Source organism: Ursus maritimus, unplaced genomic scaffold (genome assembly GCF_017311325.1).
Source record: "Ursus maritimus isolate PB19 unplaced genomic scaffold, ASM1731132v1 scaffold_1, whole genome shotgun sequence".
Classification (NCBI taxonomy): Eukaryota; Metazoa; Chordata; class Mammalia; order Carnivora; family Ursidae; genus Ursus; species Ursus maritimus.
This window is the reverse complement of record NW_024423343.1, coordinates 91039363-91064001: the sequence shown is the minus strand read 5'-3', so window position 1 is coordinate 91064001 and position 24639 is coordinate 91039363. Positions and strand designations below refer to the sequence as shown.

At 36.2% G+C, this 24639-nt stretch overlaps 1 protein-coding gene across 1 annotated transcript in view; it reads right to left on the bottom strand.

Moving 5' to 3' along the window:
- Positions 1–24639, bottom strand: part of ZRANB3 (zinc finger RANBP2-type containing 3) — a 302057-nt gene that overhangs the window by 40258 nt on the left and 237160 nt on the right. Inside the window, exons 9-12 of the mRNA XM_008695852.2 lie at positions 18133–18252; positions 15339–15458; positions 12250–12429; positions 11285–11437 (exon numbers count right to left, since the gene is read on the bottom strand). Of these exons, the coding sequence (XP_008694074.1) occupies positions 11285–11437; positions 12250–12429; positions 15339–15458; positions 18133–18252 (573 nt within the window). The remainder of the gene's footprint in view (positions 1–11284; positions 11438–12249; positions 12430–15338; positions 15459–18132; positions 18253–24639) is intronic.

Below are 24639 nucleotides of genomic sequence, written 5' to 3'. Positions count from 1 at the left end.
CCACATTATAGAATCCAATTTAGAGAAAACCATGTGTGCATAAAGACATGTAGTGAGGCCAGAGTGGGTCAAGATGGTTGAGTAGAAAGATTCTGAACTTACCCCTTCCCTTGTATACCACAAATATGCAGCTACATATAGATTTATCCCCTCTCAAATAGGCTGGAAAACTAGCTGAAGAGCTTATCTACAGCAAAGGATATAGAGGCTACACCGAGATGGGTAAGAGAGACAGAGCCATGGTTTTGCCCAAAACTCTACCCTTGCCAGAGGGAGGGATCTCAGCAGTCCAGCACTTCTCCCAGTGGAGCAAGGTGCTGATGCCCCACATCAGACACCTCAACCCTTGGGATTTACACTGTAGAGACAGACCGCCAAAAATTCTTGCTCTGAAAACCAGTGGGGTTTATATCCAGGAGACCCAAAAGGCTATAGGTAATGAAAGTCTATTCTTAAAGGGTCCCTGTACAGATTCACTCATCTTGGGACCCAAAGCAAAAGCAGAAGTTTGAAAGGGACCATATGCAACGGAGATTCATTAGCTGTTCCTTAAGCATCTGCTGGAGACAAGCATCTGCTGATAGAACTTTCTCTGGGGAAGGAAGTACTGGTGGGTGTCATTTTCGAGTGCTTATTACACCTTACCATGCTGGCAGGCACCACTTTGGCACTCCCCCAGCCTTGCTAGCACCAGTGGGCTTGCCCTGACCCAGTGTTCTCTCATGGTCATGCTGAAGCTGGCAGGCCTGCCCTGCCCCGGGCTCCCCTGCAGGTTCCTGAAGCCAGTGGGCTTGCCCTGGCCCTGAATGCTCCTGCTCTGCTACTGTAACCAGTGGGCTAGTCCAGCCGACACGCTCAGTCAACATCGGGGAAACCTCTTGGACAGCTGGCTTTGGTGGCCAGGGAGGCCTGTGTTGCTGGGCACCATGAGACTAAAACAATCAGAGAGACCGTTCTTGGCAGGTGATTAACACAAGGGCGTAGCTCAAAAAGCGCACTGAAACAAACCCCAGTCTTCCTATGAAAAAGGCCTTGTTACATGTCCTAGAGCTTCAGCCTGAGGGACAGACTACAGATTTACCACACAACTAGAGGCAACAGAGGAACTCTCAGGGAATGTAGGCTGTGAGACACCAGCTTCACTGTCCTTTGGCCTCACTACAACTTGCTGCCATCCCCCAGCAAGGAGCTTATCCACGTCTGGAGCCCCAGTGTGCAACTGCCATGAGGGCACACCTCCAAATCACCTGGCTGGGAGGCCAGCAGGGGTTATGAGTGCAGTTCCACAGGACCGTATATATTTGCAAACTTTAAAAATCAGCTGCCCAAGGGTCTGGCTTCCACTCAGCTTGAAATTAGGTGCTGACTGAGGTCTCTCCCTTTCAAACACTGACAGGGCTTGCCACACCATCAAAAGTGGGTCCCCTCAGGAATAATTCAGGAGGCTCAGACAATCACAAAAGTACAAGAGAAAACCAAAAATTAGGGCAAGATGGAACAATAAGGTTCATCACCTACACAAGGAAAGGTCTTCAAGACTCAGGGGAAGCTGTTACGTCTAACATACCTAGAAACAAAGAAAGAAAAACAAAATGAGGAAACGGAAGAGTATGTGCCAACTGAAAGAACAAGCTAAAACCCCAGAAAAAAATCTTAATGAAATGGATATAAGTAGTTTACCTGATAAAAAGTTCAAAGTAATGATCATAAAGATGCTCACCAAACTTGGGAGAAGGATGGACGAGCAGAGCGAGAACTTCAACAAAGAGAAAATGGAAGGAAATATCAAACAGAAGTCACAGAAAGAATACAATTGCTGAAATGAACAAAAAACAATTGAACTGAAAATACATGAAAGGGGTTCAACAGTAGACTACATGATGCAGAAGAACAGAACAGCAACCTAAACCAGGGAAGTGGAGCTCACCCAAAGAGAGGAGCAATAATAAAAAAGAATTTTAAAAAAGTGAAGATAGCCTAAGGGGCTCATGGTATGACACCAGGGGAATAATGTTTGTATTACAGGAGTCCCACAAAAAGAAGAGAGAAAGGGGAAGAAAAATTTCTTGAAGAAATAATAGCCAGAAACATCCCTAATGTGAGAGAGGAAATAGACATCCACGTCCAGGAAGCACAGAGAGTTCCAAGTAAGATGAATTCAAAGAAACACACACCAAGACACATTATAATTAAAATGTCAAAAGTTAATGATGAAGAGAGAATCTTAAAAAGCAGCAAGAGGGGTGGTCTGGGTGGCTCAGTCAGTTAGGTGTCCGACTCTTGATTTTGGCTCAAGTCATAATCTCAGGGTTGTGAGACTGAGCCCCACGTGGAGCCTGCTTTTCTCGCTCTCCCTCTCCCTCCGTCCCTCCCCCTCTCTTAAACAAAAAAGCAGCAAGAGAACACTTGTTGCATACAAGGGAACCCGCATCATACTACCAGCTGATTTTTCAGCTGAAGCTTTGCAGGCTAGAAAGGAGTGGCACAATATATACAAAGTCCAGAAAGGAAAACACTTCTAACCAAGAATACTATACTCAAAAAGGTTATTATTCAAAACTGAAGGAAAAATAGTTTTTCAGAAAAGCAAAAGCTAAGGAAGTTCATCATCACTAAACAGGTCTTACAAGAAATGTTAAAGGGACTTCCTTAAGCTGAAAAGAAAAGGCATTAACTAGAAACAAAAAAACATATGAAGTAAAAATCTCACTGGAAAGGCAAATATATAGCAACGCCTTATTTAATTAACCCCTTATAAAGGTAGTATGAAGGTTAAAAGACAAAAATAGTAAAATCAACTCTAACTATGATAATTAGTTATGGGATATACAAAAAAGAAAGATGTCAACATCATACCAAAAACATAAAACATTGGGGTGAGGGGACACAAAAAATGTAGAATTTTTAGAATGCATTCAAACTTAAGTTGCTATCAACTTAAAATAGATAGCCCTATATATTGGCTGTTATATATAAACCACATGGTAACCACAAAGCAAACACCTATAGTGGATACAAAAAAGATAATGGGAAAGGAATCTAAACACAACATTAAAGAAAGTCATCAAAGTGTAAGAGAAGGGAACAAGAGAAGAAGATAGGAAGAGAGAGGAACTATGATAAAAGTCAGAAAAGAATTAATAAAATGGCAGTAAGTACATACCTATCAATACTTACTATAAATAAATGGACTACATCCTCCAGTCAAAAGACAAAGAGTGGCTGAATGGATGAAGAAACAAGACCCATCTATATGTTGCCTGTAAGAGACTCACTGCAGATCTAAGGACACACATGACTGGAAGTGAAGGAATAGAAAAATACATTCCACAGATATGGAAACTAAAAAAATGCTGGTTTAGCTACACTCATATCAGACAAAATAGACTTTAAAACAAAGACTGTAATATAAGAAAAAGAAAGGTATTACATAATATAAAGGGGTCAATCCTACAAGAAGATATAACATTTGTGAATATTTATGCACCCAACAAAGGAGGATCAAAATATATAAAGCCAATATTAATAAACCTAAAGGAAGAAATTGACAGCAACACAATAATAGTAGGAGAGTTTAATACCACACTTACACAATTGGATAGATCATCTAGATAGGAAATCAATAAAGGAACATTGGCCTTAAATGACACACTAGATCAGATGGTCTTTATTTCTTTATTTTTTGTTTTTTTCTTGAGAGACAGAGAGAATGGGAGAAAGCACAAACAGGGTGGTGGGAAGAGAGAGAGGGAGAGAGAGAATCTCAAGCAGCCTCCACAACCAGCACAGAGCCCAACACGGGGCTTGATCCCATGGCCCTGAGATCATGACTTGTGCCAAAATCAAGAGTGGGACACTTAACTGACTGAGCCACCCAGGCATCCCAGATCAGATGGCCTTTAAAGATATATACGGAACATTCCACCCAAAGGCAGCAGAATACATTCTTCTCAAGTACACATAGAGCATTCTCCAGGATAGATCACATGTTAGGCCACAAAACAGGTTTCTGTAAATTTAAGACTGAAATCAGAGGCACCTGGGTGGCTCAGTCCGTTAAGCATCTGCCTTCAGCTCAGATCAGGATCTCAGGGTCCTGGGATTGAGAGCCACATCGGGCTCCCTGCTCAGTGGGGAGCCTGCTTCTCCCTCTCCCTCTGCCACTCTCCCTGCTTGTGCCCCCTCTCTCTCTCTCTCTGTCAAATAAATAAATAAATAAATAAAATCTTAAAAAAAAAAAAGAAGACTGAAATCATACCAAACATCTTTTCCAATCAAAATGGTATGAAACTAGAAATATATTACAAACAGAAAACTGGAAAAATCACAAATGGGTGGATATTAAACAACATGCTACTAAACAACAAAGGGCCAATGAAGAAAACAAAGAGGAAATAAAAAAGTACCACGAGACAATGAAAACAGAAATATGACATATCTATTATATTGACATATATCTATAAATACAACAAAATTTATAGAATGCAGCATGGAAGTTACTAAGAGGGAAGTTCATAGCAATACAGGCTTACCAAAAGAAACAAGAAAAATCTCAAACAATCTAAAGGAACACCTAAAGGAACTAGAAAAAGAACAAACAAAGCCCAAAGGAAGGAAGGAAATAATATTAAAAGGAAGGAAATAATAAAGATCAGAGTGAAATAAATGAAATAGAGACTTTAAAAAAATAGACAAGATCAATGAAACAAAGAGTTGTTTTCTTGAAAAGGTATACAAAATTGACAAACCTCTAGCTAGACTCAAGAAAAAAGAGAGAGGGCTCAAATAAAATCAGAAATGAAAGAGGAGAAGTCACAACTGTTACCAGAGAAATGCAAATGATCAGAAGAGACTATTATGAACAATTACAGGCCAACAACTTGTACAACTTACAAAAGTGGATAAATTCATAGAAATATACAATCTTCTAAGATTGAACCATGAAGAAACAGAAAATCTGAGTAGACAGACGACTAATAATGAAGTGATTGAATCAGAAATTACAAAATTCCCTTGGGGCGCCTGGGTGGCTCAGTCATTAAGCCTCTGCCTTTGGCTCAGGTCATGATCCCAGGGTCCTGGGATCAAGCCCCGCATCGGGCTCCCTCCTAGGTGAGAAGCCTGCTTCTCCTCTCCCACTCCCCCGCTGGTGTTCCCTCTCTTGCTGTGTCTCTCTCTGTCAAATAAATAAATAAAATCTTAAAAAAAAAAAAAAAGAAATTACAAAATTCCCCACAAACAAAAGTCTAGGAAGAGATGGCTTCACTGGTGAATTCTATCAAACATTCAAGAAGATTTAATAACATACTTGTCAAATTCTTCCAAAAACTAAAGAGAAGGTAATGTTCCCAAATTCATTTTACGAGGCCAGCATTACCCTGATACTAAAGCCAGACAAGTACACCACAGAAAAAGAAAATTACAGGCCAATATCCCCAAAGAACATAGAAGCAAAAATCCTCATTAAAATATTAGCAAACAGAATTCAATAGTACGTTAAAAGGATGACACATATGATCAAGTAGGATTTATTCCAGGGACACAGGAATGGTTCAACATCTACAAATCAGTAACTATGCTACATTAACAAAACAAATGATAAAAAATAACCTCAATATATGTAGAAAAAAGCATTTGACAAAACCTAATATTCATTAATGATAAAATCTCTCAACAAAGGGAAAGTATCTCAATACAAGAAAGGCCATATATGACAAACCCACAGGTAACATTATACTCAGTGGGGAAAAGTTGAAAAAGTTCTTCCGCTTTAGAGTAGGAACAATACAAGAATGCCCACTCTTGCCACATTTATTCAACATAGTATTATAATTCCCAGCTGCAGCCATTAGACAAGAAAAAGAAATAAGTTATCTAAATCACAAAGGAGGAAATAAAATCATCACTATTTGTAGATGGCATGATACTATACATATAAAACCCTAGACTCCATAAAAAAAAAATGGTTAGAACTAATAAAAGAATTCAGTAAAGTAGGAGAATACAAAATTAATATACATAAACATTGCATTTTTGTCCATTAATAATGAACTATGAGAAAGAGAAAATAAGAAAAAAAATCCCATTTACATCAAATAGAATAAAATACCTACGAATAAATTTATCCATGGACAGGAAAGGCCTGTACACTGAAAACTAATAAGACACAAATAAATTGGAAGATATTCTGTGCTCATGGATGGAAAGATTAATAATATCAAAAGTAATCTAGAGGTCTAATGCACCCATATCAAATCTTACTGGATTTTTCATGGAACCAGAACAAATAATCCTAAAATTTGTATGGAGCCACAAAAGACCTCAAATAACTAAAGCAATCTTGAGATAGAAGAACATAAGTGAAGGGATTAGGCACCCTAATTTCAAACTATAATATAAAGCTATAGTAATCAAGACAATATGGTATTGGCATAAAAACAGACACATAAATCACTGGAATAGGGAGCACAGACAACAACCCACACATCTATGGCCAACTAATTTACAACAAAGAAGCTAAGCCCATGCTATGGGGAGAAAAAAGTATCTTCAATAAGTGGTGTTAGGAAAACTGCATAACCACATATGAAAGAATGAAATTTGACTAGTATCTTACACCATATACAAAAATTAACTCAAAATCAATTAAAGACTTGAATGTAAGACCTGAAACCGTAAAACTATAAGAAAACATAAGCAGTAAGCTCCTTGACATTGGTTGTAGAGTTGAAGTTTTGGATCTGACTCCAAAGCAAAGGTAACAAGAGCAAAAATAAATAAGCAGGACTACATTAAACTGACGAGCTTTTGCACAGTGAAGGAAACCATCAACAAAATGAAAAGGCAAACTACTGAATAGGAGAATAGATCTGTAAATCATATATCTGAGAAGCGGTTAATATCAAAAATATATAAAGAACTCAAACAATCAATAGCAAAAAAAAACCAATATAATTTAAAAATGCGCGGAAAATTTAAAGAGATATTTGAAGACATATAGATGACCAAGAGGCACATAACAAGATATTCAATATCATTAATTACCAGGGAAATACAAATCAAAATCAAAATGATTTCTCACACCACTTAGACTGGCTATTATCAAAAAGTTAAGAAACAGTAAGTGTTGGTGAGGATGTGGAAAAAAGGGAACAATGTGTACTGCTGGTGGGAATGTCAATTGCTGGAGCCACTATGAAAAACAGTATAGAGAATACTAAAAAAATTAAAAATAGAACTACCATATAATTCAACTATTCCACTTCTGGGCATTTATCCAAAGAAACAAAAACACTAATTCGAGAAGATATATACACCCCTATATTCATTGCAATATTATTTACAATAGCCAAGATATGGAAGCAACCTAAGTATCCACTGATGAATGAATGAATAAAGAAAATGTGTTGTATATATATGTTCACTACTACTCAGCTATAAAAAAAGAAACTCTTGCCATTTGCAACATGAATGGATCTTGAGGGTATTATGCTAAGTGAAATAATTTGAACAGAGAAAGATAAATAAATACCATATGATTTCACTTACATGTGGAGTCTAAAAAACCAAATCAAACTAAACTAAACCAAGCTCATAGATACAGAGAACACAGTGGTGGTTATTAGAGGGGAAGGAAGTTGGGGCATGGCTGAAATACGTAAAGGAGATTAATTGTATGGTGGCCGTGGGTAACAAGACTTGCTGTGGAAATGAGTTTGTAGTGTATATAAAAATTGAACTATTATGTTGTACACCTGAAACAATGTTATACACCAACTTTACCTCAGTAAAAAATAAAAAAAAAATACTTGCTGTTAAAAAAATGAGATGCATTGAAAAATCTGTGCAAGGTAATACTAAACTGTGAAAGAAAAACATCTGACTCATGAACGATTTGGTAAAGGTGATTGGGTGATTTTTTAAAAACTTTGTACACAGATATATGCTTTTCTTCAGATACACTTAAAAACAATAAACATATATATCTGTGGGAAGATGCATTTCAAATTCTTAATACTATCTTAAAAATGAACCCTTAAACATAATTCAATAGTTAGAAAGTTTTAGAGAACAGCTACAAATCATAACTTAAGTTACATATTTTTAAAATACCTAGCATTTTAAATACCTGTTGATTTTTTAATAGACCAAAATATATAAATACTACCAAAAGGAAAGTAGTTCTTTAAACAAAAGAAAAAAGTCTCAGAAAAAATCCCTCTATTTTTATTTTTTTAGCAATATTTGACAGAATGGCATTCTAGTATCCTAAAAAAAAATGTACTGCTCTAAATAAGATACTTGAGAAATTTAACATTTCACATAAAAAACATTGTTTCTTCCTATGGAACTAAATTTTGCAGACTTTAATTTTATTCCTATAATACATGATCAATTCTTTCAAAAATTAAAATTGTACTCCCCTATATGGAATGAATAAGTCACAAGAATAAAAGGCACATACAGCATAAAGAATACAGTCAATGATACTATAATAGAAATACATGGGGACAGACAGTAGCTACACTTGTGGGGAACACAGCATAATGCATAAACTTCTCAAACCACTATTTTGTCCACCTAAAACTGTATTTTGAACACCTGTAATACTGTGTGTCAACTATACTCAAATTTAAAAAAAAATTAAATTCCTCCTAACTCTCACACCATATTACACCAAAAGGGTTAGGGAGAAAAACCCAGACAGTCTGAATGACTATAAGCTTTTCTAATGTATAATTTCTTATTCAGTTATATATGGCCCGTGATAGTATTTGTTATTATATAGAGACATACCCACATTCAAAATTTACAAATACTAATACTGTACGGTTTACTTCCTATTCTTTTTTTAAATAAAATATTTCTGTTGAAGTTGCTATTACATTTTTTACTCCTCCCCAGACCCATTCTCCTCCTTCCAGATAAAATCAACATTGTAAGTTTAATATGTGTTCTTCCAATCTATGTTTATATATTTGATTAAATATACATTATAGATATTCATAAATACCTAATATCAGTGTGTATGTGCTATGCATTTTTAAAAATTACATTATGTTTTCAAAATCTGGTCATGTTAAAACATATACATCAAATACATTCATGTTAAGTTCTAAATGGTATCTTCAAACTATTTTTGAAATTTTTTTATTTTTTAAGATTTTATTTATTTATTTGAGACAGAGTGTGAACACAAGCAGAGGGGAGAGGCAGAGGGAGAGGAAGAAGCAGGCTCCTGGCTAAGCAGGGAGCCCGACACGGGGCTCGATCCCAGGACCCCAGGATTATGACCTGAGCTGAAGGTAGACGCTTACCCAACTGTGCCACCCAGGCGCCCTTCTTGAAGACAATTTAAGTAGTTATTCTACTGATGAGTATTTTGGTTGCTTCCAATCTTTGGCATTCCAAAAACTGATTCAATAAACATTCTCGTACATGTATCCTTATACCCATGGGTAAGAATATATTCCTAGAGGGGAGGGGGGTGGGGGAATGGGATAGACCGGTGATGGGTAGTAAGGAGGGCACGTATTGCATGGTGCACTGGGTGTTATACACAACTAATGAATCATCGAGCCTTACATCGGAAACTGGGGATGTACTGTATGGTGACTAACATAATATAATAAAAAATCATTAAAAAAAAAAAAAGAATATATTCCTAGAAATGGAATGGTTTGGTTGGAGGGCATTTCCAATTTTACCAGATATTGCCTAACTGCTCTTCAAAGGAGTTATGACAATTTATATTCCTACCCAGCAGTATATAAGAGTTTGGTATATGAAATGTTCTTGACATTTTTGGTATGTCAAGTATTTTCATTGTTGCCAATCTAGTAGGTGTAAAGTATGGTATTAGTGGAGTTATTTTAAAAGTATTTTGCAAGTATGGAAGGACAGAGCCACTGAGCAAATACGATGATGATGTCAGGAACCACAGTTCTTACTGTTGGATAAGGGGAATATAAATACTTAAGTTTGCATAGATATATGGAGAAGATGAAAAAGAACTGGTGGTGCTGGATTTGAACGGGAGTATTAGAGTGAACTTACGAACTAAAAATGCACACATATACACATACATACATATTAACCTATTCACACAAAAATGTATGTATATGTGTATAAATCTCTCTATACACTGAAAATAGCTCAGGGTAATGATATCCAGGGCAATAAAAAAAAAAAATCCTGATTTCTAAATATCATTCCCCAGTTAAAGGAATCAGGACTCCTTACAGAAATGTTTGGTTCTAGGTCTGGGGCAAAGAAAATACAAGGTCAGTCTCAAATTGTTTGTCAGAAAGCTAGAAAGCACTCAGAGCAATGTAGAGACCTGCTTAAAAAAAAAAAACAAAAAAGAAAAGAAAAGGAAAAAAAGAAGGAAGGAAGGAAGGAAGGAAGAAAAGAAAGAATGAAAAGAAAAGGAAGGTGCTTCCATAAGCCAGATCTTAAGAAAAACAAAGGAAAAAAAAGTGAAGAATTATAACACATGAATAGTAACAGAATCCCCATGTTCTAGTGATACTTTTTTTAAATGGGGGAAAATAGTGTTCATCTTTACAGAAAAATGCCAGCTAATAAATATAGAAGCAAAGACAGAATTAGAAAAACCACTATTTCAGAACTGATTCAAAGATCAAAGTGAATGCTAAGACCACTGGATGAAAGGTTTTGGACACAGGACAGCCACATAATCTCAAAGTACCCCATCACAGATTACTTAATAATTGTCAAGGGAAAATCTGCCTTTACAGGTTGCCTTATTTTGGTGAGGCAGAGCTTCCTTCCATGCTTACTGGATATTCAGGTGTCCTCTAATGCTCACATTCTTGGCCTATTTTTCTGTTGGCTTGTTTGTATTTTACTAATTAAACTGTATAAATTCTTACATACTTTGGACATTGTAATGCAAATATCTTTACAGAGTCTGTGACCTGTTTGTGTTACACTGTGTGACAAGTTTAATACATTTCCCCCTGTCCTCTGGATCGTACATACAGCCACCTACGTTTTCTTCTGAAGGCTGGATTCTATTGAGCTTGCTTTTCTAAGGAGAACAGTGAGCACTGGCGTTAACTTTTGGAAGATACAAGCCACTGACTGGTGCAGCCTCCTTTCAATGTCATCTTGTGGCTTTAAGAGGCTTTCCAGCTTTATGTGGAAGCCCCTTTCAACAGCACCAACAGTTAAGATTTGCTATTTAAAAAATATATGATAAAATTATAGTTTTAGGGCATTAAAAAATAAAAAAAGAAAAGAATCTGTCATATAATCTTACGTGAGTGAACAAAATTTCATTCCTGAGGTCTTCACAGCTTTCATTTGGAGTCCAAGCTTCAGCAAACTGCAGGAAATCCCATTTTTCCTTGTCACCTTCCTCAGCCTGAAGTTGTTCCTTCCTACCATTCAGTGTGCTCCCTGTAACTTGTGTCTGTAAGATGGAGAAGCATATGAATTTTACAAAAGTTCTCTCGTGGCCAACACTTACTAAGCAGTGAAGTGATTTTGCACTTAAACCACAAGCAATTCACTAAAGAAACTCGTAGTGTTTCAACCTATCATAGACTTTAGTAATACAATTTTTCAAAATTATAACCAAATTACCAAGATTCCTATACTGAATGAGGGAAATGTCTAACCAGAGAAGTTACGCTATTTGCTTTTCTCATAAAAACTTTTATTGTAATATTTATACTTTGAAATTGAACCCAAGTGATTGGCCATTTTGAATATATATACTTAGTGCGTGAAAAACATTCTCTAATAATTAGTCAAATCCTTTCCACAAACACGTCTCCAGGTTGGGGAGAAGAGACAGCTGAGTGGATAGAGCAAACAACGTCCCTTCTACCCTTCCTGGAATCTAGGTACAGGCTGTTCTCTGTCCAAAATTAGCCAGGAACTCAAACCTTCTGAGTAAGGCTTTATTCTTAGCTTACAAAAAGGACTTGGGTTTGACAATGCTATGGTTCCTTGCTAGCTCATCCTCTTCTGGCCTCTAAAATGGTAGATGAAGGCTTTGGAAGACAGTAAGAACACATGTAAATTCTCGTCTCTCCCTTATTACGGAGGATAGGTAAGTTACTACCAACTGAAGACTTTTCTAACCTTGGCCCCTATTAACATCACAATCTTAGTGTACTTGAATATCTTTTGCCTGAAAACACTACAACTCAGCCCCTTAACTTATGTAGGCTCTACGTAACAAATAATTTGGTAACCTGGTTTGAATTCAAGCTTTACCTTTCGATTCAACATCCCCCACATAAGGGTGTCTAGAGTCCCATTTGCAACAAGGTAGTGAATATTCACAGAAGTGCACTGTCCAATTCGGTGAGCCCGGTCTTCTGCTTGTTTTATATGTCCAGGGTCCCAGTACAACTCAGCAAATACAACATGAGTTGCAGCAGTAAATGTCAAACCCTAAGCAAAATAAAGTGAAGAAATTGAGAAGCAAATAAACTGAGAATGTAACATAGAGTCAGATATAATAAAGTCTTTCTGAATATGTTAAATGAACAAGAGAAAACTGAAGGACTTAAAAATAAATCAGTCTTTCGTTATAAGCCAAATTAAGAAAAATTAATTAATGAAAGGCAGATGAAGACCACTATTGCATATGGCTAGGTAAACTACAAAAAACACATTTAAAAGGTATTTCAATATTTCAAAAGTCAGTTTGATACATTGATATCTATCTATCTATCTATCTATCTATCTATCTATCTATCTCACTTTATCCTCTAATGAGGGCTGGATTCACATTACCACTGCAAAATCTAATAAAATACATTATAAATGAGAATATAATTTCTAACACATGGTATCCATAGCAACTAGGCAGAGAGCAACGACTTCCTCTATTCATTTAATTCATAGTATTGTTCTATAAAGCAAGAAAATCATGTCTCCAGTCATACTGTTCTCTTCCTATGAAACTTCTCATGTTACATCTCAAACACCCTTAAGTTTACTGGCTTCTATCTCAATATATATAACACAATTGAATTTTTTGTGCAATTGCATTTTACATCAGTTTGAAGTAGTGTGACATTAATAAGTATTAACTAGGTCTTGTTTTATAATCACTATATGAAAAATAATGCATATCTCCTCAAACTAAGAATGTCTCCCAAAATGCATGATTTTATTTATTTATTTTTAAAGATTTTATTTATTTATTTGAGAGATAGAGACAGCCAGCGAGAGAGGGAACACAAACAGGGGGAGTGGGAGAGGAAGAAGCAGGCTCATAGCGCAGAAGCCTGATGTGGGGCTCGATCCCAGAACGCCAGGATCACACCCTGAGCTGAAGGCAGACGCTTAACCGCTGTGCCACCCAGGCGCCCCCCAAAATGCACGATTTTAAAGTTGAAAGGCTGGGTGAAATGTGAACCATGCTTAAGCTACTGCCACGCAGTAGTAAATTATGTTATGTGATTGAAAGAAACACCTACCATCCTTTGAGAGAATCATCTAATTCATGCTGCTGTTCCCATGTCCTGGAACTTCCGTTGGTGAATGACTTTTGTGACTGCTGTGCTGTTATTTTTATATTATTTTAACTTAACATATTTTTATATCACATAACAGCATCATACCAGCATTCATTAAATGGTGGCATGAGTTCTCAAGCTGAAAAATTCACTAAAGATCTATCACTTTGGAACAGAAGTTAGAAGTGATAAAAACATGGTAAGCCCAACAACCATCAAGCTAAACTGTACTGCTATTTAGGACATGAAACACCACAAAATACTAGAGGTGATGCTGGAAAATAACAAGTAGTATTTAAAGACGGATGAACACCTTTAAGCGTGTTAAAAGCATCATATAACCACACAAGAATAAAGGGGAAATATGCTGGCAAGACCCACATCCCTCTAACATACTACTAAACTACAATGGAAGAGTCACATGCCCCAAGAACAAAGCCTTTTCCACCTTCCTTTATTCCTATGAACATACTAGTATTCAAGTATATGAGTTTTGAATTATATTAGGTCTTCGGGATTACAGCCTTGGACAAAATATGGGTGCCCTATACTATCTTAATTTCAGAAAGTCTTTTATCAAGCCACCCCCATATCCTCCTGCCTGGCTTCCTTCTACTTTTCTTCTCCCATGCTATGAGTACTCCATTTCTAATTTTAAGCTCTTTTTGATGACATTCTCTCTAACTGGAATATTCTAACAGATATAAAACTCAGACTACTAGAGCTTTAATCCAACATGAGGGAAATGTTGAGACAACCCTCCTCTTGGTTAGAACTCCTAGTGAGTTATATAACTTTTTTATTCTCATGGAGCTTCTCTCCATATACAATTTTATAGATGTCAACTAGCTGGCTAAAAGCAGATCTTTGGCCCTGGTTCAGATTCCAGAGTCTACAGATATGCTACATATCAGGTTGGACGTACAGAAGTATGTTCAATCACTTTTCCCTATGTTAAATACCCAGGCCTAGACATGTACATCAAAATATTACAGAATGTTAGTAGGAAAAAAAGTCCAGAAGGATCCCCCTTACATAGTATGGCACAGACTGTCATTGTCTTCCACAATAGCTATTCAGTTCTTATTTCTTTGTAACATGACACCTGATTTTTAGTGTGACTGGACAAAATAAAGGCTACTTTTCCCAGCTTCCCGTGAAGTTAGTTGTAACCATGGGCTAACTGCGGGTGAAGGAGATGCTGCATGCCTTTCTCCAGTCAGCTGCCTGGATCACAGATATGATGGAGGAACTCTAGCAGCTCTCTTAAATAAGAGATACCTGCTAGGAGTGGTAAAGCAGAAAGCCAGAAGAGGCTTAAGCCCTAAGGACTTTGTGGAACTACCATGCTAACCTTGGACTGTCTACGTGAGAGAATAAAACTTTGTGTATTTGAGTCATTCTTAATTTGGGGTTTCATTTACTTGCAGTCAAACCCAATCCCAAGGGTCAAACCATGGGTGCTCCATAAAAAGTTCTCAGACAGAAGAGTTTTTTCCCTCAGGTCACCTTGCCTCGCAGGCTCTGGTGAAACCAATTAAGTAAGATAAGTGCTATAAGAAATGAAAGGAAAATTTTATGCAAATTCAAAGTTAGAAAAAAAAAACTGTCATGGAAAAGTATTACCATCAAATTAACTAACTCATCTAGGAAATTCTTTCCTTGAAAATTTAAGAAGATTTGAGTTGAGGTTTCCTTCTATTATACTTTGTAGCACTCTCCAAAGTAGAATATTTATTACATTTTTATCTTGATGCAAAGTTATAATTATGGTTAATGATCTTTTTATTATCTTAATGACATTTCATTATCAAATTTACACCTGGAATTTCTTACCTGGCCAGCAGCCTGAATGCTTAGGATAGCCACACGAGTATCAGGATCCTTTTGAAACTGATTAACTAGGTGTATTCGTTCTGAAGATGGAACACTTCCATCTATCCTAATGTAGCGAGCCTAGTATCAACAAGGGAAAGAGCAAAATTAGCACAAACCCCTATGCACCCATCTCATTTTATATGTTTTATACCTTATTTTTATGCCCAAATAACAAAATAGAAATGGGTTAAGATGAAAGGTTAGTAAATGCTATATAAGAAGAATCTTAATCAAATTTCTTAATAGCTTCTTATAACAATTCCCTATTTTTAAATCTTTTAATCTACTCGAGGGTAGGATCTATGTCTAATTCATCCTCATTCCATCAATGCCAAGTGCAATGGCTTATATATACCAGGAGCTCCATAAATCATCACTGAATTAAGATAATGTCTTCAGGAAAATTCCCTGTAAATTCACATGCAAACTTTAAATGATGGATCAAACTACCTTTAAAGTTACAGGTTCACTGATTCCAAAGTAAAAATAAAGCCAGACGGGGAAAGGGAGAAAGAGGATTTTACCCACGTCATTACAGATTCATGAAGAGTAGTGCATTGATTCTGAATATCCCAATATTAACTGGGAAAATATCTTTGTTAGTACCATTTGAATTCATTTTTTTTCACATTCCTAAACTTAACAGAAATATGTGATAAGGTCACCTCCATTGAGTTGGGGAACCAAGACACTCACACACATTTTTAAAAAGTCAGGGAACATTAAGTGCTAAACTCAACAGTGCTATCTTCTAGGAATGATTTGGGTTAGGAAAAGGGAGCAATCAGTGTGTGTTAGAGTAGCCAAAAAGAACTCATTACTCGACTTTCTAAAATTCAGTATGAAGTTGTGAATTTCAAATAGTCTCATTTATATATGCACGTCTATGGAAAACATAGCCTTATATTGTTGAGACATACAAATATTCACTTTCATAAGGAAAGAGTCAAGTTAATCATTAAACAGAATGTCCCATATTAACTTTCTATGTCTTCACAAACAGATATACATTGATCAGTGATCCATTTAATATCCAATAAGGGAGATTATAAAATCTTCCAACAGTCTTTCTAAAGAAAACACACATTGTCAGGCTAGGGAGAGTCTGGGGGAGATTCACCTCCAACCCATGACTGCCTACCATTTTTAACTGTTAGCGATATTAAATGGGATTCTAAACACATCAGTAAAGCAGAAGTGGGGAGAATAGACTGCTATACTTAGAACAGATCCCGGTGGTTTTAAAGTTTTAAGCTTAAGGGAATCAGAAAAAGAAAATATTATGAATCTGATTTTATTGCCCAATCATTTAAAAAAATATTTCTAAGGTTAATTAACTCTTCCTCATAAGGCATTTTATTTTATTTTTTTGTAATTTTTATTTTGTTATATTAGTCACCATACAGTACATTCTCAGTTTTTGATGCAATGTTCCATGAATCATTATTTGCATATAACACCCAGTGCACCGTGCAATATGTGCCCTCCTTAATACCCATCACCGATCTATCCCAATCCCCCCTCCCCCTCCCCTCTGAAGCCCTCAGTTTGTTTCCCAGAGTCCACAGTCTCTCACCTCATAAGGCATTTTATTTTTTTATTTTTTATTTTTAAAAAAATTTTATTTATTTGACAGAGAGAGAGACAGCCAGTGAGAGAGGGAACACAAGCAGGGGGAGTGGGAGAGGAAGAAGCAGGCTTCCAGCGGAGGAGCCTGATGTGGGGCTCGATCCCAGAATGCGGGGATCACGCCCTGAGCTGAAGGCAGACGCTTAACGACTGAGCCACCCAGGTGCCCCTCATAAGGCATTTTAAAGACATGATATGATAATCAATGTGAGAGCACCTTTTCACGGATAGCACTTTATTATATTATCATAAATCTTTCTATTAAGGAAACACTAGAATTACTTCTTGGGAACATTGATAAACATACTGACAAACGCTCAAAAAAATGTATACAAAGTTTTAAAAAACATGGCTTAATTCCTCCACTTAAAAAATCTACCTACATAGGCAAATGATTCTGCTGCTACATATATATTAAGTCCACACAATTTGTCAGCAAATTTCTTTGGCTGTTTCTGAGCGTCTCTACAAGCCCTCAGCACATAAAGAGAGTTGACAGATTTAAACTCTGAAAGAAAACATGGCAGATGCTGCCACTGATAAGACTGCTGGGGTATTAGGTGAACTTATGAAAATGCAGTAAGGCCAGCAGGTTTGGGGAGCTTACCTGACAGGGTACCTGGCCCATCTGTTTCAAACTCATGAAATCTTATGCTAAATCACACTCTACAGAGTATGCCGCCTGTAGTTTAAAAGGTATGACTGCAGCTGGGTACTAAAATTGGTTGAATTCATTCTGCTTCCCCTTGACATCACCTATATTCTAAGGCTGACTTGCAGGTTAATATTTTAATTTTTAACTGCCTACACTAGTCTCAAATGGTATATCCAGTAACAACAATGGAATGCACAATACGGCCTATCAAGTTAGCATATTTTAATCAATCCAGATAATTAGATCAGTGGAAAATTATAAACCTGGAATAAAAGAAAAAGTTTAATAGTTTATCAACATAATAAAAATATAATATTAGTATAATTTGCAAGAAAAAATCTAATAATAATTAATATATCATCATTTAAACAAGGTCAAAAGAACCCTCAATTATAAGGCTACAACTGATGTTTAGTATATTAACAACCTGTATCCTAAAAAGTAGTTTATACAAAAATGATAACATACCTTGTTTTCTATGACTGCTTCTGTGCAAGCTTGGAGCATGCTTAAATGATGAGCAAAAACCAGAAATTTAAGTGAATCATTCTGAAGCATCATCTTAATATAGTCCTTTACAGCACCTGCCTAAATATTAAAAGTTAAACCTTATTAATGGCATATAAATCTTTATTAAAAAATCACATCACTTTCCTTTAACAAAGCAAGAAAAACTTCAAAAGTCAAAAATTTCTATGAACTTTCAACTGCTTTGTTCTCTGGTAACCTAGGGAAAGAGGCCCACACTTAAGGGGAAAAGGGAAAAAGAGACACAAGAGGGGGAAAAAAAATCCAACAACTTTGAGAAATAAAACAAGAATAAGAAAAGAATGAGAAGAAAAAGTTTCAATGGAAAATAGGTAGTCAATTAGGCTGTGGTTGTAGAAGAGGTTGGAGTGACGGGATGAAGAGAATAGGAGGGAGGTCTGAGAGTGCAGGGGGACACATGAAGAAACTGTGAGGTGAGGGAGGAGGGTGGGGGAATGGGATAGGCTGGTGATGGGTATTAAGGAGGGCACGTATTGCATGGTGCACTGGGTGTTATATGCAAGTAATGAATCATGGAACTTCACATCAAAAACTAGGGATGTATTGTATGGTGACTAACATAATTAAAAAAAAAGGAGAAAATCAAAAAAGCTCAGATTAAAAAGACTTTTCTTAGTTAACTTGAGGAAAAGTTACCTATTAAGAATGAGAAAATGGGTGTTATACGCAACTAATGAATCATGGAACTTTACATCAAAAACCAGGATTGTACTGTATGCTGACTAACATAATATAATAAAAAAAAGAATGAGAATATGAGATGAATTAAATAGTAATTAAATTTAAAGCATCAATTAAATCTAAAACATGAATATGGTCTCTTAACCGTTAAAAACTATTTAGAAACTTAGGGAAAAGAGAGCAGGCTGAATACATTTGACCTAGACTCCCCCTCAATGCTGTATAGCAAGGCGTACAGAGACAAAGAGAACGGAAAGGGATCAACAGCAACAAAACTTTGGAAATTAGGGGCACCTGGGTGTCAGTTAAACAGCGACTCTTGATTTCGGCTCAGGTCATGATCTCAGTGTATGCTCAGCAGGGAATCTGCTTGAGATTCTCTCCCTCTATCCCTCCCCTCCAACTGGTGCGTGTGCTTTCTCTCTCTCTCTCTCAAATAAATAAATGAATCTTAAAAAAAGAAACAGAAAGAAAACTTTGAAAACTAAAAATAGTTTAGTAATTGATTAGCCAACCTGACAGCTCCTAAGATGGCAATACGGAAAGTTGAGAAGCATGTGGGTTAGAATATGGTAATGTAAAACAGGCTTAGGAAAGGGTGCAAGGGGAAGTGAGGTTGGGGGTGTGGCTACAACAGGAGGATTGGTCAACGAATCTTTACGTAGGTGATTACGTGCAACAATGACCTATATCCTCTCTGTACCCATTCCACATGATAGAATACTTCTCTAACCTACTCTCGCAGAAAGCAAGAGGTTTATTTTCAGGAGAGGGTAAAACAGAAGGTATCTGGATAAAGGAATCCCACATTGATGGTAGACTATTCTACAATACCATAGAGATTAAATAAAAGTTACATAATAAATGCTGAGATCTGCCTTCTCCCTCAGCCTTATCTTCCCATGTCCCCCAAAAGATAAAGAGGCTTATGCCTTCTACAGAGGAGAACAGAATCATATAAAATGATTATTTTCTAGGGAATCAGACAAGCCAAGGAGAAAAGACTAAAGATTCTGATATTGAGGGTTCCTCCATAAGACATCCAGCCAGATTACCCTTTACTGAATGCCACAGTCTCTAAGCCATATCCACGTACAGAGTTTCCAGGCATTGTAACTAGAAGAGATTACATTTATAAAACAACAGGATGCTCCAAAAAAGTAATGATTAAGAGAGAAACGGAGGGAAGTACTCTTGGAAATTAAAAGTATATTAGCAGAAATTAAAAATTCACTGGCTGTGAAGCTGAAAAAACCTTCCAGGAAGTAGATGAAAAATAAAAGAGTAAATATGAAAGAATAAAAAAATTAGAGGACCAAGCCAAGAGGGCAATGTATGAATAATAAAATTTCTAGAAACAACAGGGAAAACAGAGGAAAGAAAATAATCAGAGAAATAAAAAAAGTTTTACAGAATTTAAGGGCATGAGTTTCCAAAATGGAAAATGGAATAGGTCCTCTGAGGATACTTCGCAATGGATGAAAATGGACCTAGAGCAAGGTCCATCATCATGAAATTTTAGAACATGGGGGACAAAGAAATAATTCTATAAGCTTCCAGGGAGCAGGGGAAAAGAATTAAAATAGAATAAAAGCTTTGAAGTGCATTGGATTTCTCAACATCAGAATTAGTAATTCTTAGAGAAAATTGTTTCTAACTAAGAATTTATACTCAGCCAAATTAAAAATCAATTATAAAAGTAGAATAAAGCCATTTTCAAATATGCAGAGACTCAAATAATTGATGACAGCTAAAATCACAAAGCAAGCAGTAATACAAACCAAGAAGCAATACAAACATGTTGCTGAGGGATTTGAAGTAAATACTGAAAAAACAAAACAGCTAAAAGAACAGAAAATGGTTGCCTCTGGGGAATAACTTTAGAAGACTTATTTTTTGAAATAGCTGTTTTTCCTCATTAAACTACGATCATATGTAGCTTTGGTAATAATAAAAAAAAATTTAAAGAGGGGTATTTCCAAATTGAAAAATACCTATTTAAAATTAATGCACACCACTATGAAATCATAGGGCTGATTTTGTAAGTACATTTTATATGTATAAATTTTTTAAACAATAGAAATTCATCATACAATGAGACTGGAGGCCATTAAGAACTTTAGCCTTGGATTTCAGTGCCTCAGAGAGTAAAATGAAGTCCTCTCAAAATAAGGAGCTATAAATTCCAGATACGTTGCTATGGTAACTGAACCACTTTAATAAACTGCTTGTTTGACTAAAGAGCTGTATTTACTGTGATAAGTCTTTCAAAAAACACATGTCAAGTTGGAGTATTTTTAAGGTGCATTCATTTACCATCCATTGCAGACTTACAAATTACACAACCAGTGTACCCTCAGTCTCAGATGCATTCCTTGCCTGAAGAGCAAACTAGTTCTGCCAGAGTCCCCTCCACTGATATCACCCCTTCTTCATTACAACCAGAAGCTGCTGATGTCAAAGCCCAAGCCTCCTGTTCCCCACTCCTTCTAATCACTGGTTTAGAAAGGCTTATGGTTCATATTAATATTCTAAAGTTCAATTACATAATGGACTAAACAGTCTCTTGGGACTAGCCTGGTAACTTAACCATCGTTGTGACCTTGCTTCCTATGAGAAAGAGAACCAAAATATCTATGTAACAAATAAACTTTAGGATTTTTCTTAGGTTCTTAAAATGAGACTGCAAAGGAGTACATTTTAAAATGTACCATACAAATTCATTTTTTTGATTATAGCCTAATTAAAACTGTCACTGCATTGTCATATTTTAAGTTGTCTGACCCGGATTTGCTTTCACATTATCTTAAATTATGTGGAATGGCAGGTCTTGACCAGCATTTTTGTTATGCTAGTTCAGGTTTGAAGAAGTTGAAAAAATTTTTGTGTTCACAATCTTATCTTACTGAAACTCTCTGATAGTCCAAGCTCTAAATTACATAACAAAGACTACACACTACATCTCATTTAAAGAAATGCAGAAAATGAAGAGAATATGTGCTAAATTTATTTCTTAAATTTCTTTTTTAGTGAGTAGGTGTACATTATACTTTTCAAAGTAAAAGTAGTTAAAGAAAAACCTAAACTGCATTAAGACCTGGTGAAACTTACTTGCTATTAAATTGTTAGTTTTTAATCAGATGATAAAAGGGAGAAACAAAGAATGAAAAAAAATCAAACGTGCACTATGACACAGACTCTCTCCTTGACCAAACCTTAGTTAGGTTTCCCCAGGCCCTCTTAACTAGGCCTCAGCTTATCCTGGCCAGGCCTACACAGCCCAGTCTCAGCAAGAATCCTGCTGAGTCAGTTTGTTAAGAAAGCCCCTACCCTCGCTACCTGATCAACCCTTGATATTTGATTAAGTTCCTCATTCCCCACTTATGATGTCTAAGTCCTTCGTCTACCTTGAGCAAGAATCCCCCTGCCCTTAATGTCTCCTATTAGTAATTTCGCATCCAGTGACACCACCTCCCCCATCCAGCTCAGGGGCTATAAATCCCCACTGGTTTTTGTTGTATTCAGAGTTGAGTGATCTCTCTCTACAACTGTAATAGAGTTGACTCTTTCGCAATGATCTTGAATGAAGTCTTCCTTACCATTTTAATAAGTACCAGAATGATTGTTTTGCTTAGCCGCTACGAATTCCAGTTGAGGGAGTGTGAGCATAAAAGAAGCTCCTCCTTAAATTCTGAAGTCCTTAGGCTCTGGGGCAAATGCAGTTTTATTTACACATGGGGTGGCCATATGCTTTAAGGAAAGGTTTTCAGGCCCTTTTTAATCAACAAGCCTAGCATTTCTATTCTCCCTGTGATTTTGACTAATAAGAGATGGAGAAAGTCTGCGGGGGCCTTCCAAAAAAATCCTCACTGACAAAGGGATCCTTAGGAAGGCTTTTCCTTGCTTTGGACACTAGGGTCTGTGCTTAGCATAAGGAATTGAAGCAGCCATACCTTGGGGTACCATTGAGGCCAGTAAGGACAAGCAGTGAACTATCATAGGCAGAGCAAAAGATAGAAGAAGCTGGGTTATTTACAGAAAGAGACAAAAAAACCCCAAACACAACACCTTTATTGGGATATAATTTATATACCATTAAATTTGCCCATTTACAGTGTACAGTTCAAAGGCTTTTAGTGTATTCACGGAGTTGTGCATCCATCACCACAGTCAATTTTAGAATATTTTCATTATCCTAAGAGGAAACGCTTTACCTCTTAGCCATCATCCCCTAGCTCGAGACAAACACTAAACTGAACTTCTGTCCCTATGAATTGGACTATTTTGGACATTTCACATAAAATGAATAATACGATATAATCTTTTGTGACTGGCCTTTTTATCAGCAAATGTTTTCAATCCATGTTGTAGCATGTATCACTATTTAATTTCATTTTATTGCCAAATAACATTCCATTGTATGGGTATATCACATTTTCTTTGCCCATTCTCCAATTGATATCATCTCTGCTTCTCTTGTTTTTATGCATTCATCTAGTTCACCTTACATTGTTTCTTACTAATTTATCTGTGATAGTTGATTTATCTTTTATCCTTTAAAATGATCTTATAAGAGGAAAGGGCAAAACTAAAAGAGAATATGCATTGTTTATTCACCTCCCACCCACCCTCACAAAAGAAAGGCTAAAAATTTATCTTCTGCTATCCCTTCCCTCTTGCCCATGGTTCTTAATTTAGAAACCATTTTATCAGCCTGAAACAATATTTTCAAATCTGGTAGTAAATATTTTCAAATCCAGTAGAAGACAGCTGTCAGAGGAAGAACAGTAGTTCCATACTATAATGTCAGCATGTTGGACATTTTCACTGAGCCCCACGTCAGATTTTTCCCATAGAAGATATATAGTTTCACTTCCAAAGAAGGTTTGGGTGAACTACTGGAAGTATTACTTTCTTATTTCTAGGCATGTTTCTTTCTTTCTTTCTTTTTTTTTTCATTTCATTTAATTTTTGTTTTCATCATGATAAGTGCACTCTTAATCACCATTCCCTATGACCCCCATACCTCCAACCCACCTCCGCTCTGGTAAACATCAGTTTGCTTGGCTATTTGAGGTCTTTTGTGGTTCCACACAAATTTTAGGACTGTTTGTTCTAGCTCTGTGCAATATGCTGTTGGTATTTTGATAGGGATTGCATTAAATCTGTGGATTCCTTTGGGTAGTTAGACATTTTAATGATATTTGCTCTTCCAACCCCCAAGAATATGGAATGTCTTTCCATTTCTTTGCATTGTTTTAAATCTCTTTTATCAATGTTTAATAGTTTTCAGAATACGGGTCTTTCACCTGTTTGGTTAAGTTTATTCCTAGATATTTTATTGTTTTGGTGAAATTATAAATGAGATTGCTTTTTTAATTTCACTTTCTGCTGCTTCATTATTAGTGTATAGGAATGCAACAGATTTCCACACACTGATTTTGTATCCTGCAACTTTTATTCCCTTATGAATATATCTGTAGATAGAAAATCTAGCACTTCTAATACATCTAATCTTTTAACACTGAGTTTTACAAGCAGACCATTTCACAGTAAATCAAATGGGCTACAATACTAGGAAAAGAGGGCAACCCCAATTTAATACGTTAACCAGTACAATTTTACAAAATCCTAAACCTTCCCATAAAAATTTTTAGAACAAAATGTAATTTTGTTCTATCATTCTATCTAATCATTCTTTGTCTCTATCTATCTATCTATCTATCTATCTATCTATCTATCTAT